Source organism: Tuber melanosporum, assembly GCF_000151645.1.
Source record: "Tuber melanosporum whole genome shotgun sequence assembly, scaffold_8, strain Mel28".
Lineage (NCBI taxonomy): Eukaryota > Fungi > Ascomycota > Pezizomycetes > Pezizales > Tuberaceae > Tuber > Tuber melanosporum.
The window spans coordinates 1407578-1423679 of NW_003299128.1; the positions used below are offsets into that span (position 1 = coordinate 1407578).

Below are 16102 nucleotides of genomic sequence, written 5' to 3' on the forward strand. Positions count from 1 at the left end.
ATGCCCCTCTTCTAAATGGGTTGGTCTAAGAACGCGTGCAGCGCGAAGTCGCCATGGCCATAAAATGGGAATTTGATCTATCGATGCCGCTACCCTACAATTATTCTCTACAAGCCATCTTTCCGTTTTGCGCTCACATTCACTTTCCTCCTGCAGCCCTGTGAGGTTGCCGAGGGAACTATATATATAACGTCGCGCCATCTGGGTCAATTGTCCCAATTGACTGCCGGCGAACCCGGGGTGTGTGTCGTCTTGGTGAGTTGTTTCTCCAAATATGTACAGTACTATGCAGTACTATACTGTACCTATACGAGTACTCGGATATCATAAGTTCGCACAGAGCAGTACTAGTGGATCGCAAAGGTTTCGTCAAAGTGTGTCTCCATTCTTTACTCTCCCATTCCCTTCACTCTCAAGCTCTCTCTTGCTTGTGCTGCGGTACGAGGGGGGTTTAGAGTACAGTACCGGTATTCGAGCTAGGGGCATCCCTGTAAGTTATTGGGGTTTTGGCGTGGCCGTATTCATAATTCCATCGGGCGGACAGTTAACGGTTCAAAAGAGGATTGATTATGAAGCAGCTATGATTTGTGGTTGGGGGGTTTCTGCAAGAATTTTGTGTGGCCTTGCGTGAAATCAGCTCCAATGAAGGGTGGACTTTGCAGGAGAGACGAGAGAAAGCGAAGTGGTTTAAAGAAACAAGTGAACCTGATCGAGCCGGAGGTTTATGATTGGAAGGAGGATGGTGGTGGAGGATGAAACACGTATCTATAATGAGGTACTTCGAGGGCCACACTGCCCTTGGAACGAGCCTGATTGTCTGGCAGGGCAAGTGGGTCACAAGTTACAGTGGGGCAAGGTAACAGCAGCGACAGGTGGGAGGCCCACGATATGGTAATACGGTATAAGCTTACAGCTAGAACTCTGGATGGAGAGAACCTATTTGCACAATATTTCCGGCAACACCCCTCCGCTGAACGAAGTTGATGGCCAAAGGATAAGCTGCGGGGCTAGGAGGGGATGGATAGAGGGGCTGTAATTATTGAAGCGTTGAGCCAATGGAGTAATCTCTCAGCTTGAGCTGTGAAGTATCATACTCGAGTGGGCAGAAAGGTTTGTAGAATAGTGTGAATAATGCGGTGGGTGCAACAAATGGAGAAAGCGGAGATCCAGGCGACCAGGAATATGAAAGCATGAAATCACAGCTGTACAAGTACGAGTACGAGTACAGCACAGTACTGTACAGTACCGGTAGCCTACAGCATGATACTCTTACATAAAGTTGAAGGCTACTTACTGATGGGTTGAAAGAGGTAAAGGGCTGGGGATGATTATATTAGCAGCTGTTCCAGTTGCAGCCATCCTCATACTTGGCCTTTTTCAGGTTCAAATGCCTAGTCTAGTGAGCATGGCAATCGTTACGAGAGGTTAGCTCAACCATTGATCGCACTATTGTTACTGTGGGTTTAGTTGGGATGTTGTTGGCGGCAGCACCCGGCCACTTCGCCCTTCCTATCTCATCCTGGAAGAGCTGGGGGACCCAGAGAGAAAGGCTGGAAAGGTGGAAAGGAAGGTGTTGTGAGAGTGAGAAAGCGCTTCAATACCACTGACTTGGAGGAAGCTGTGACCCGACCCCCATCCATCATTCATCTCCCTCCTGCTCTCCCCCCTCCCCCCCTATCATACCTCTCCAAGTTCATCGCTCGAAAAATACCTATAACCATCCCATCCCCCCACTCCCCCCCCTTCCCCAAACCTCTCTTACCCCTTCTTTTCTCTTTGCTTCGTGGTACCGTATTTCTATTTTCTCCTTCCACTCCTTCTTTTGTTTTTTTTAGAGCTTAAACCCCTTTCCTCGATTTTTTTCTTTCTATTTTTGTTTCTATTTTTTCATTTCTACCTTTTTTTTTTTTACCCATCATCATCATACCTTACAATTTTTGGGCTTGCCTGCCCGTGGTGCGCCATTGAATTGCCTCGTGGCAGAGTTGCAATACCTACTATCTCCTCAAATTCTCGTTACAACTCGGTGTTCATCCTGGCCCACTTCTCTTGGAACCTCCTCCCTGCTATCTGCCTCACCCACGACTCGCAGACTCGACGATCTGCTAATACTCGGCTACCTGGGTGCTTGAGTAGCCTGTTCTCTCGGCTACAATGATCTCGGACGAGCTATTCGAGGAGTGTCGTCTTATTCTACAAGGTTTGGCTTTCCGCATTCAGCAACCAGCCGAGCTCTCGCTAATCTTTTATCTCCGCAATTTTTGCAGACACAAACTTGCTCGAAGAGGACCAAACGGAAAAAGTATCTGCTCTCATTGCATCAAAGACAGATCTCACGGGTACCCCCTTGGATAATGAAACGCTAGATGTGCTCTGGCGTTATCGCGAAAAGACTTCTTCAACCTCTTCCCCGCCAATTCGTCATGCCCATACTATAGTTAGACGAGCGTCCCCGGCGCCATGGCAATTTCCACGAGTGGGCACTCCAACACCCTCATTGGGTAGTACGCCCCCAATGGCGCCCCCGGGGTTTTCGCCATCCTTTATCGGAAAAGGCTCCCCCTTTCCTTCCCCGAGGCCGAGCCCAAGGCTGGCATACTCCTCCCCGTTGATTCCTCATTCACCGAACTTGAACAATTATGAACCTTCATCCTCAAGTGACCCCGGATTTCCACCGGAAGTCTACGGCGATTTCGGGAGCGAGACAGTTGCTTGGTTGGTGGGCGATGACAATTCGATGGGCTTTGGCAATCGGAGCGCTCTCCAGGAGAATATGTCCCCTCATGACATGCTTCGGTCGGTGCTTGGTGAAGGACGCTCTGATGAGGAGATAGAACAGGCTCTGGAGATGTGCGGTTATGATCTTAGCACAACATTGACAATGTTGATGGAACAACAGCACGGCAACAGCACGGCAAGTCGGGCCACCGAGAGTTCTACAGTCATTGGAAAATCTACGATGCCGGTCCCGGTTCCAGCAGTCCGGCCTGTCACCCCTCGCAATGGTGTTGTCTGCCGCTTCTTCTTGTCTACTGGGCAGTGTCTTCGTGCGGACTGCCGCTTTTCTCACGATCTTGGGACCACGATTTGCAAGTATTGGCTCATGGGCTCTTGCCTCGCGGGAGAAACTTGCATATTCTCCCACGATCCGACAATGTCTGTATCGAAGATGACGATCGACAACAACAGTCGAAACTCGACTCCTCCCCCTCAGCTTCAGTTTCATGATTCAACCGCTTTCCCCGCGTTGACCTCTGACCAATGGGGAGCAACGGGGCCTGTATTGGGAGCTGGCATCAACCCACCTCCCGGTTTTAAACTTCCTGTCTCTCGTCCAAACTCTCGCCAACAGTCACGCGAGAGGGAGAGGAGCTCTACTCCGGTGCCTGCGGTCGATGATACTGATGCCTTTCCCTCCCTGAGCAGCAGCGCTAAAGCGCCTGGGAACGGCAAGAAACGCCGTAACAACAACAGGAGTGATAGCAGCAACAATATTCCTACAGGACCTTCATCTTTGGCCGATGTTGTCCGTGCTACACCTTCTCCATCCCCCCATTCTAACCGTACCTCTACCTCATCTGGCGCATCTTCAAATCGTTGGTCTGGGGTTGGTGGCTCTCCGTCTTCCAAGCGGTCCTCTCGCGTCTCCGCTGCTCATATTCCTGCACCGCAGCAGATACCGTGGATGGAAACTGGTAGCGCGCTCAATAGGGTTTATCTGAAACACCGTAAGGATGCGCTTACCCACGGAATGCTCAGAGCCAAATATCTCCAGCAAGCCAATTCGGCTTGGCAACGGAACGACGCAAAGTCGGCCAAAGAACATAGTCGCAAGGCTAACAATGAGAATATTGCAATGATGAAAGCTCACAAGGAGGCCTCGAAAGCAATCTATGAGGAACGTAACAAAGGTGCATCAAGTGGTAGAGAACTCTTTGTTGATTTGCATGGTTGGTCTCTCCCCTGCCTTTATATGTTTTAGAATTGCGTTTGTGTCACAGTTGATTAACGGGTATATTATCCACTGGAAATATTAGGTCTTCTCCCGGAAGAGGCATGCAAATATCTCGAAGACATCCTTGTCGAGCACCAGACAAGCACCCGCCCACTTTACGCAATCGTAGGCACCGGCCATCACTCTAAGAACAACAAGGATAAGCTAGGCAAGGCTGTCAGGGCATTTTTGGATGAGTGGAAGTACGCATATAGAGACTTCTCCGTCAGCGGCGATAGAAATGCTCAGGGTGGTATATTGGGGATTGATCCCAGCAGTTTCGACAAGTCTCTTTTGACTGGTGATTCTGGAGCGGCTAGCGGTAGTGGCTCCACGCTGACAAAAAAGGACCCTCCCAAGGGCCCTGGGGGCAAAAAGAAATGAGGATGAGCTGCAAAGAGTAGTAATCAAAGTGGAGGATATCTTGGTATTGCAGTGGGTGCTTGCTATAGCTGTCTTTGGAGACTCCTAGACTTTGGAACCTATATGTTAGTGTCAGGGGGATGATGGGGTCATGTTTACGATTGGGCGGACAGCAGAAGGCTTTGCTAATATTACTGGCCTCGCAATGTCATCATCATAATACCGGGTTGGGGCTACACGTTTGCTACTTTTGCTGCTAATGAAAAATAAAAAATCGTCACACATGTCGAGAGTTTTATAATTATGATATAATTCAATTACGGTAGTGACTGCACAACGTGTTTTTTTCCCTTGATTAGTTGGGGTAAGCAATAGCGTCCTGGACCGGGAAATGGGTCGGTTAGGGGCACTAATCTCAATTGACGTTCCCAATACTCGGTGCTCGAGTAGAGAAAATTCAAAAGAATAGGCGATATTTCTAATAGCACAATGTCAGATTCGCCCTTCCTCTCCTTTCTCTTTCGAGTCGAATCCCAAGTTCGAATTCCCCCTTCCGGAAATCCCACACAGGTCGCCTGAACGAAATACCGCGTGACATCACACCATACGAGTACAAAACGATCCACTCCCGCGCCGACCCACCACCCAGCCCAATACGCCATCCACCAAGAAAAACCGGACCGGAAATCCCCAAGTACAAGGTTGATGCACGGAGTATCACTCGGGTTGATTCCGGCGATGTTTGTCTGGAAGTATAGTATCTGGTGAGTGTCCAGGGTTTGGTGTCGGCGCGTATCGGATGGTTTGTGTAGTAGGGTGGGTTGCGGAGTTGTCGTGGTTCTCACTTGCGGTGGGGACTGGGGGGTGGGGGTGATGATCTGTTGACTGTTTTTATATAATAATATTACATATTCTGTCCCCGCCCTCTGTTCCGTCTAGGTTCGGATGATTCTGGGAAGCAGGTTTGTTTGTATGCGGATAAGTTGTGTCGCTAGGGAAGAGATTTGGGGACTGTACGATATTGAACTGTGCGGAAGAGGTGGGGTAAACGAAGGAGGGGGGGGGGTTCTTCGTTGGTTGGTTGATTGATTGGGGCTGAGGGGTTTGTTCTGACGAGGATTTATGGTGTGAACTGTTAACGCTCTCCTGGGTTTTTATTCGAGTGTTGGGGATTATACTAGTATATTATGAAGTCGGAGTGTAGTTCGTGCCACGCAAAACCTGCACCAGGGGTTAGCATTTTTAAATTTTGTTATACGCCTCCACCAAGTTAAAATATTGATTCAAGAAAACCCTCTACTGTAAATTATTGGGAATACTAAGGAGAATAAGGTAGAGTTTTTTTTTTTTTTTTTTTTTTTTGAATTGAACTGATGGGAAGGTCTCAATAGTGGGATATAATCGATTGATTGAGAAGTTGCATCCTGGTGCAGGTTTTGGATGGCATGAACCATACTTCGACGCTTCGACGTTGGAGCGAGCTCCCATGCTTAGGGAAGCTTATTGGATCAATTGCTTGGCTGATTTATAATCTGTAGATGTCACTAAAAGATCCTATAGGGCTGTTTACTTAGAGGACCGGTGCCCGAGATCGAGAATAGATGAGCGAGACATTTCAATACCTGCTCTTGCTTCATGTGAGTGACAATCGATGAAGTATGAGCCAGCTGTGTTGCCCTGTTACTGTGGGCATCTGAGATTTGACTAGCAGCTCCTGGAATGCATAGTTATTGTGGCCTGCTCTTAGCTATACTCGAGTACTGCTAGAGTTGCACTGTATTGCATGCCTTATTGGAGCATGTGATTGAGATGGAGCGCCGGCGGAAGGCTTGCACCTTTTCCTGAGCACTGCATATTCAAGCAAGCTTTAATAATAGTTCACAAATGGCTGCACTCTCGGTTCCCTCTCTCTTTCGCCCTACACTAGGAGGCATGAAAGTGAGGGGTATTATGCTTTTTGTTTTTTGTTTTTTTCTCTTTAAAAAGTAAGTACTGCGCGGTACAATATGTACCATAGACTAAACTGCACGGTTTAATCAGTTCGGAATTCAGTGGGTAGTCTTCATGTCCAAAAAACGAAACACCACCAATGGGAGCATGAAAAAACCGGTCAAGAGTCGTCCGTCCCACTCTAAATTTGCAACTAGCATTCACCTTCGATGCAAATTTCGCCCCTTGAGCTTATTCTTTCACTGCGGGGAGAAGAAGAGGAAATAGGCCCGGTCTTTGGGGGTTAGCTAGCCAGGAGTGGCATTTGTTGGATCGTTCGTTGGATTTACATTACCTACAGTTCCTGGCCATGCTTTTCTACTTAGCGAGTCTGTCTGTCCGCTTGAATGTTGTGCTGCCCCCACCTTACCACCGAGGACAGGGGCGGAATATGTAGGAGTCTCTGTCTGGGTTTGCGCGAGGGATTTGGTTGTTGACCGCTCTTCTCCCTTTTTCATGGGGGAGTGAGAAATGTAAATTTCGAGTGGCGATGGTTGGAGGTTCTACACCTGCTGATGCTACTGCTGCTGGAGGCCGAAACGGAACACGCCGAGGACACGGTGTGCCACTGCGACATCTGAGAGAGTTGCGGATCACCAGTATTCGGGGGCTGTACCGGTAGAGGAGTGGGAGCTTTTCCTTGGATTGAAGGGATCGAGCGAGCAAGATATCGTCGGGCTTTTATCCATTGCAATGGAATTGAATTTCTCCCTTACTCTTCATTGACTATTTCCAAGTGCGATGACCGCATCGCTTTTGACGGCTTGATCTCTCTTTGGGCCGAGCCTTATCCACCTCATCCAACCCGAGACGACAGAGAGTAGAGGGTTGCGGGCGCCGTACGAATCCCGGGTTTAAGTTGCCCATTTGTGACAAATGGCTTCGGGCACGACTAGATCTGCAGAGTCTAGTAAGGTATACCAGAGTTAAACCCGTGCGTAAGCTAACCTGTATTGCTGGTACAGTACCGCCACTCCTGTAGAGGAATCCATTTCAAGCCCTCGATCTCAAGGCACAGAAGGACTAAATACAGCAACGAATAAGGAGTTGCCGGCAGAATCACTGTACGAGTACAAGCGGTAAAGGCATATCCCTGTTCGTATTATGACATAGCTACCCGCTGCGGATCATCATCGACAAACTTTGTCGATCCCCCCGCAGAGAATGGGGCAGATAATTTGTGCGAGAAGCCGAAACAAAGCACCCCCCTTTTGTTTCACTTCTGGGGTGTTCATGTCTATCCATGTGTGGACATAGCAATGTGAATTGATAACGCATGTGTATCAAAATAAAATAATTAGATTGCAAATTGCATAGTTATGGATTGTGCACCAAGAGTGAGTGACTGTAGTCTAACTTATCGCCCCCGGTTGAGGCAGGGGTGGCCTATGCCGGTTCAGCAGTTCACCTGTGGTTAGCCGCAATAAATTTGTTGGAGGAAGAGGGGAGGTTGTTTCTAGCTGCGATGGAAGAGCGGTCATGCACAGACGCGGGTATCGGGACGGGGAAAGAAAGAAAAAAGAAGAAAAAAAGAAACGTTTACGGTACCGTATTTCTATTCTCACAAAAAGCAGTTGTATGTTATCTCCTGAACTGCTGAAACCGTGAAAATTTTGTGCTGTCCCAGTCATTTTGTGAAGCATAGGTGACTAAGGAGAGTCCCTCAGCCTGCCATACACCCAATATTAGCAATGGACTAAAGTATGCGTCCGCGAAACTTTTGGTCAACTTGTTGGAGAAAAGTTGCCTATTAATATTTGTCTCAGAAACTGACAGGGGCGCCACAAAGTCTTCAAGGATTCAGCAGCCTAGGGGATAATAGCACACGTGTGACACTATCGTACCTATCACAGCATTCGAGTATCGTGACCATTATCCTAGGTTATCCATTGATCGATCCTGGGGTATCATCGTGTCGTCGGATCGAGTAGGCAAATTCGAGCCGGTCCACGCCGCAATTACTGTGCTGTGTCCCACCCTCGGTATACCAATTCTGGTTGTGTCTTGCTGTAACGGGTATGTATGTACCGGTATCCTTCCCTGAACGCCCGACATGGGTTCGGCCTTCTTACAGGCATGGACTACCGGTACAGCTTTTCTCTCACCATTCCCCACATATTCGTATTACGTGCAATGATACCGTAGGCACATTTGAATAATTGAGCCGGATAAAGGACATTGGTTGATAGAAGAGGGGGAGCCTGTTCAGCTGCTCTTGTAGTGTGTTCTAGCAGAGCAGTGATCAAAGGTAGGAAGGCTTGGAATTGGGTGCCTGATGACGGACGAATGGATATATGGATGGATGCGTGCATTAGGTTTTGGGCTCATCCTCTCGAGGAGGGATAAGGGTCAGGAACAGTAACAGTAGACACAGGTCTGTGCCTTCCTCCAACATCCACGCGGAAGGGGTTTTGTGGAATGATGGGACGATTTACTGGAGTTAGATAGCGTGCGAAGTACCGTAGCTTCCTATGATATGTAAGTTAGTTGACGACCGGGGGGGGGGCAATACCATTAAATTTCAGCTTCTCGTCTACAGGGAATCCATAGGTGCAATATTATTATACTTTGGCCTTTCATTACTAGCGTTCCATGATTGTTTGAGCATTGTGTATTATTTTCTTTTTCTTCTTTCAATTGTTGATTGCCTCATGTGAATCGACTAACCCCACCCTTGACCACTGTGCTCGCACAGGTAGATATTGGGAATAGCTATAATTCTTTCGAGCGAGGCATAAGAAAGTTCTTGTGAAAGTTGTGGCCCATGGATCAAATGCAATTCCTTCCAACAAGGCGCAAGTAACTGGTGTTTGGGTGTCGGTCAAGGCCCGGCTGATAAAACAGACTGCCGGTTTGGATTTGGTGAGCAATAGTGCTGGTCCCCCAGAGATCGCCACTTCACTCAAAACTGGATCAGCCGAGCAGAACAATATGCTAGCAAGTGATGGGATGATTGCTATGCGGTGCGCTGCTTGCCAATTCCAACAGTAACCGGAGATCTGCGCGCCTCTGAAAACCACATCTGCGAGTCTTGGTAGCACGATTTCCGGAAACTTATGGGGCTGGGGAGTAGTCTACAGTACTCGAGTACGGTACCGTACTGTGCTCGTACAACCACGCCGGAGATGGCATTCTACTTGTGCTGGGCATATTGGACCCTTGCCGCTATCCGGGGGGCATTCTGAGAGTTTTCCATTTTTTCTCCCCCCTTTCCCTCAGGTTTTCTCTTGCTGAATTATAATCGTTGGTCGCTAGGCGGGAAGAAGGGTTATGGTGAATCAATGCGGTCTACTGGATATCGCATCGTCTCAGTGCCGGATCCAAGAATTGCCCTAGTTCTTGGTAACGCGGGGGAATTGGGCCGGAACTCCAGCCTGGAGTGTGGGTGCGCGTGTGCATTGTGCAGTGTGGATGAGGCAACACCTTCCTTGCTAGAGTTGTCAACTTCAACTTCGAGTCCTGGCGTGAAAACTTGATTCTGCGTGATGTGAGAGGGGGAACCCGCGAATTTGTTAACCAGTTCCCCTTTGGAAAAGAGGTGGTCAAAAAACATGAATACAAGCCAGGGGGGGTGCAGGGTCGAGGTTCTACTTCCGTCGGACAGAAAGTACCGGTACTAGTACTTTAGTAGGGTGTCATGAGCACACTTTCTTGCAGGAACACGTTTTGTTCGTCAATCCGAGGGCAAGGTGGTGACCCTTTTGCCGGCTCCTTCCCCCATGCAAATCATGATTCGAGCAGTGAGACACCGGAGAGCGTTGTTGGACAGAAGTGTTGAGAGGGGACAGGGAATAGCACTTGGGAGACTTGAATAGTTACCTCTGGAGCCTTACTGGCGGAAGAGGGAGGATGGGCGGCAGGGTGAGGTTGTGCTGTTACTGCCTTTCTACACCCCAGCATTCAGTTGGGCTCAGGGCAATGCAATACCTGACCTATCGTGCCATTTGATGGCAGCCCGCCACTCTGCTTGTGTCCTGGATATATCTGCTTTGGAATGTCTGTACTGAACATGTAATAATGTCATGAAAGCCAAAGATATCCATTTATCTCACATGCACCGCTCGCTACCCCTCCGCGGTGTGATGCTTTCTTGTGTTTGCATTTGTGCGGGCTTGGAGGCGGGAGGCCCCCATACCAGTTTGAGGTTGCTTCTTTCCACCGCAGGCACTGTACGAGTAGGAGGAGTAACTCTGTGTAAAGTACTTGTAAGTTATATACTGACTAACCTACAGGATCACACTGAAATCCTCTGGCTGGTATAGCCGGGCCGAGTCAGCCCCAATCTCGCCCAAGTGGAAAAGGTATTGCGGCGTTTTACGTGCGGTGTATATATAACTCGGATTATCCCACCTTTTCCCATCATTTTAAAGTTGAGATCTCAGGGTTTGCCTGCTCCTTGGGTTCTTCTCTACCGGTACTTCCCCTTCTTCTTTCCCTTCTATTTTGCTTGGGTTTGCTTTTGTTGGACGCCGGTCATTTTCCCTCGCTCGAAACTTGCAGTACGGTAATTTGTTTACAATTTGAGCCTCCATCTCCCTCTGCCATTCCAGCGATAATGTCCCACTCGCTCGGTTCGCGTTCCCCACCCCCGGTACCGTGGTACTCGCATCCTTGCTTCAGCGCTCTCGGGGATCATTTCACAGGAAGTCTACATCGTCATCCCCTGCGAATATAGTGAGTGAGGTTCTTAATCTTCTTTTACAACCATGAAGATTTTTTCCCCCTTCGTGTACTACGCGGCCCTTCTTCGCGATGGTGATAACTGATCGGTGAGGTGTTGGTGTCATTGTAGCGCGAATGGTGTGTATTATCCCAACTGGAGGATCTATAGGAATGAGCCTCCAAGTTCTTTGAAGTTGGGATTGATATCTCACGTGTTCTATTCTTTTGCGTGGGTGAAGCTGGATGGAACTGTCTATGTGCGTGCCACCCAGCCCCCCCCCCCCCCTTTCCTGTCATTCTCCTTAGCGTTTACTTGTTTGCTGACCATAGATGCGGTGTAGTTGAGTGATGAGTGGGCGGATTCACAGATTGATGTTGACGGTACGAAGGGTTGCCTGAGATCCTTTCAAAATTTGAAGGCGAAGCACAGTCACTTGAAAGTGGTATTGTCAATTGGCGGCGGTGGAAAGGGCAGTGACAACTTTGCCGCTGTGGCTGCGAATCCTGCTTCTAGGGAGCGATTTGCCCACACGGCCCGGGAGCTGGTCAACGAATACGGACTCGATGGGATAGATAGTAATACCACCCCTCCACTACTCCCTCCATCACTCCTTCTCCCCACGACGTCTGATTTTACCTCGCGAAAGCTGACATGAGCCCCTGCGATAAATTAGTCGACTGGGAACACCCATCCGATCATAAGCAGGGACACAACTACATTGCGCTCCTTGCTGCCATCAGACAACATCTCCCTTCCCCGCATTATGTCCTCACATCTGCTCTACCGGCAGGTGAGTGGGCGCTGCGGAATATCGACCTCTGCAATGCACACCAGTACCTGGATTACATCAATCTAATGACGTACGACTTTTCGGGACCCTGGGTTCCTCAATCGGGTCATCACGCCCAGCTATTTTCTCCCCGTCATCCCCACAACGAGGCAGCACGCCTCTCCGCCGACTCCGCCGTCTCCTACGTCACGTCCAAGTCCGTCCCACCCTCGAAGATTCTCCTCGGCATACCAGCGTACGGAAGGAGCTTCCTGGGCTGCCACAACCCCGGACAAAAGTACTCTGGCAGCGCCGGCGAGGAGGGGACATTCGAGTACAAGGACCTGCCTAGGCCTGGAGCTATAGAGTACACTGACGAGAATTTGGGGGCTGCATGGTGCGTTGGTGGTGATGGTGGTTGGGTCAGCTATGATAACCCTGCCACTGTCAAGATTAAGGCGGGATATGCCAGGAATAATAGACTTGGTGGAGTCTTCTTCTGGACGGGAACGGCGGATGGAGAGGGGTCTAGAAGTCTTGTCGAAGCGAGCTTCAGCAGACTTCACACGCAGTAGTAAAGTAGCTAGTACCCTCATCATCATGAATGGGAACGCGGCGTTAACTCTTTCTGTTCTGTTCTGTTCTGTTCTTTTCTTTTTTCGCTCACAAGTACGTTTTTGTATCGTTCATCTCACATTTCATTGCTTGCTTGCTTCTGAAAATTTCCCCGATATTTTTCGTCCCAAACCAAACCAAACTTGGTTTCTTCAAAGGGCTTGGGCTACTGTAAGGTTCGCATTACATCATGCATCCTTTCCTCTTCCTCCAAGTTATTGCACTGTATTGTAGCACTGTGCTCGGGTACCGTACCTGCAGCCGGAATTAGAACGCGGCAATATTCAACTATCCATCCATCAGTAAGTTATGTTACTCATTCCTTCCATTCATGGTGGAAGCAATTTTTAAAGTGGGCGTATCATTGTTAAAAAAAAAGAAAAAAAAAGGAAGAACTGAGGTGTGAAGGGAAATGTCTAGTTATCTTTACTAATGATGTATGGTGATTGCGAATGGGACTGGGGGGGAAGGTATGATAGGGGAAGGTGTGACCGCAGGGTTAGGAGGAGCCCTATCACTTGTTTCACGGTACAGGTACGGTAAAAGTGCTGGTGGTGGTGTGCGATGGTGGTGATTGGGGAGCTCTTTGTCTGGTTTCCGGGACGCTGGTTTTGTTTTGATTGCTTTTGTTTCGCGCCTCTTGCTCGGGAGAGATGGTACTGTATTGTACTGTATGTATCGTACTCCCCACCATCAACCCCGCTGGGCAGCCTCTGCCGGCCTTTTTAATGAAGCCTCTGCCATCAACTCCCAACAATGAATAAGACCTTTCTCTGTTAGTACTAACTCCATCTTGCCCGCCGACCCAGTGTCTCGCAGCCGGTGAGATAATGTTAATAATAAACTTAAAGATTCATCAAGTATGCCTAAGCATAGTCTATGCAATATGCATACTATAAGTCGTTATGCAAAGGTCTTTGTGGAATGATTAATAAGTGATTACTTTTCACTCGTATACTATGGTATGATAAGAGAGGCAAGCCATTCAGACTCAGACCCCGCCTATTGGCATAGAGTTTTTTTATTACAACATCAACCATGGTATTATATAGTTTACCCACATTATTTTGATTATACTTTAGTTCCTTTTTATATATTTCCCTTTTCTTTTTTCCTTTCTCACCTGCTAAATATTTTGTATCATAGCTCTTCAAGTTCAAGCCATGATAGTAAAATAACTTTGTACAAAATTTCAAATCCTTTAAAACAGGGTACTATATTGTCATAAGATGTTTAGATCTATCATAACAATGAGTAAGAAGTAGTACTATCCCGGCCTGTTTAAGTACTGGAGGAAAGAGGGGGGGGGGGAGAAATTGTCTTAATAAATAAATATTCAAATTTGATATCTGTATTTTCAGGGTAGAAGTTCAGGTTAGGGGGATCCCACATTCCCTTAGTTGTGAAAGTAGAGGTCTGCAAGATAAATTACTTTATAAGATATGCACAGTAAGCTCTTGCCTAAATCTCCATTTCTAATACCCTTAGTAAGTACTCTAAGCTTATATCATAGCAAGATGTCTGCATAGTCTATAAATATACAGGTGGTGAGTAAGTAGTACAGTGATGATTTGATATATATAAAGAAGTAATTCAATTGACTAAACACCCATCCTCAGGCTGTTCGTCGCAGTGGACCCTTTTTTTTTCTTTTCTATCATAGTAGTATCACAATATTACTTCAGCATTTATAGGCCTTCTTAGATGAGAAGTTCCGGGAGATATCATACTATGATAGTTGAGATATTAGTTAGTATCGTATGATACCCTTAATTTTTTGTAGGATAATACAATTTCTGTTTTTTTTTACACGGTTGTAGAGAGGTCAACGTCATCACCGTTATCAACTCAGAGGGTCTTTCAGGAAAAAGGAATAAATAGCCCACTAGATATTAGGAACTTTCTTCTACCTTATATTGTTTCCCTTTTTTTTTTCCTTCGATTATATGTGAGGGCAGGTTCTGCACCGTAAGAGCTCGTGAAATCCACTACCTCCGTCAAACGCTCCTGAGCGGGATTAGCCCGCTGGATGTGGCGGACCTCGTTAACTGGTATTCGGAATTCTTTCAACATTTTGAACTAAACCTATCCTGGGCAGACGGGTTGATTCCCGCTCATAATCTGATAGTGGGTTTCACGAGTTCTTACGGTATTTCATTTATCTTTGTCTCTTATCAATTGAAGCTTTGGTTGTTGTTGGGTTATTGTTCCAATTTTTGCGTTAACTGTCTATCATATTCTTGATATTGCGGTGAAAACGTGCAATCACCAAGGCGTTTTCACAGGGACTCTATAGAATTCTGGTAAATGTGGTATGATACCAGCAGATCTTGCACAACCCTCCATATTACCGGCACTGCACTATGCTCACCAATTGTGATACCGACATGTCATGGTAAGGCCATAGCGTGCATGTACCCTAGAAGCTACCGGCACTAGCTAGTGCTCAGTATCATAATTTAACTTCAACGGCCCTGGGATCCCGGCAGTTTTATCGATCCCATCAGAAGTGCGAAAACTCGGTTATGAAATGTTCCAAAATACCTCCCCATCACTGTGCAGTACTTGTTGTCAATGTCTCACCTCTTTCTCAAAAACCCCCGAATCCTTCCCAGTTTAGCATCCGAGCATCGGTATGCTCGCCGGTTGGTGTACAGAGCAAGACCACAGCGAGTTCACGAGTTATTGCTCACAGGGTTTTCCATAGCATTCTGTGGGGGTTGCAGCCGGAGTTTGTAGCGCAGCGTGAAGGGGAGTTGGAAGAGAGGAGGGGTAGGCTCACGACACATCACTCACCTCGTCTTTACTCCCCCATCGATAAGAGTCGAGGTGCTAAGTACACAACTAACTCCCGGGTGGGGTCGTACATACTCCCCGTGAAGGGCGCAATTCCCGGTGCGTCTTCATGAGCAACAACGTACGAGTACGATACCCTATTCCCAATGGCAGAGCTAGATCGAAAAGTTCAGCTTATCAGCTTTTCTCGCTACCGACTAACTGAATGATAAAGACGGAATTCTACCAACCGGTGGGTCCCAATCTAACCTGGCATGGGAATGTGTTGGCATCGGAGAGGTGTTGTGAGGTACCGGTAAGCTTTTTCGGAAATGTCTGCGGTGCGGGGAGATGTTGGGATTGTGATTAGACGTGGATGTTAGCGTGCTATAGTACTGTAACTAAGTACAAGCAATATCATATCATAGGAATTGACATATTAATCATCCGAGTGAGCGCTAGTGTATCCATACACAAACCGTACAAAAGGGCCCCGCATAATAAATCCCAACGTGATTTTGCAGTTGATACTTCTGCGGACTCGGCTCCCATTCCTGCGCACCTCCTGCATAGCTCAAAGTAAAAGTCAGGGATTGGAGTTCAGCCTTTAACTTAGCGAATATTTGACGGCGCGTCATTGTGTTATATATACCTTTTTCTTTTTCTGTTCTTTTCTTTTCCTACCCTCTTGTGGCTGTGGGGATCCGCGTTTCTGACATCCATCCAATCCTCATTTTGCACCAAGTGCCGGTTCACCAAACCTGCCGGCCCCTAATCCAAAGTTCTGGGAGTACGGGTGTGTAGAATTACTAACTTTTGAGGGAAAAAACGACAATTCCTCAAGCGGTTTTGTGGAGAATCCCTCTACCAGCGACTAATACCTCTATCTTGTTTGTCCTGCTGGTGGGTTAGAAATCGGTGATAAAGTCATAGT

At 47.6% G+C, this 16102-nt stretch overlaps 2 protein-coding genes; both read left to right on the top strand.

Moving 5' to 3' along the window:
* Positions 1–1248: 1248 nt before the first annotated feature.
* Positions 1249–4378, top strand: GSTUM_00011195001 (uncharacterized protein; the record flags this gene model as incomplete). XM_002841761.2 has 5 exons in its annotated part: positions 1249–2200; positions 2268–2883; positions 2935–3280; positions 3353–3950; positions 4038–4378. The coding sequence occupies exons 1-5, from the start codon at positions 2155–2157 to the stop codon at positions 4376–4378; spliced, it is 1947 nt and encodes a 648-aa protein (XP_002841807.1). The 5' UTR covers positions 1249–2154.
* A 6674-nt stretch (positions 4379–11052) lies between these two features.
* Positions 11053–12781, top strand: GSTUM_00011196001 (uncharacterized protein; the record flags this gene model as incomplete). XM_002841762.2 has 4 exons in its annotated part: positions 11053–11075; positions 11139–11265; positions 11350–11584; positions 11683–12781. 4 exons carry the CDS (start codon positions 11053–11055, stop codon positions 12351–12353), a joined length of 1056 nt encoding a protein of 351 aa, XP_002841808.1. The 3' UTR covers positions 12354–12781.
* Between the last annotated feature and the right edge of the window lie 3321 nt (positions 12782–16102).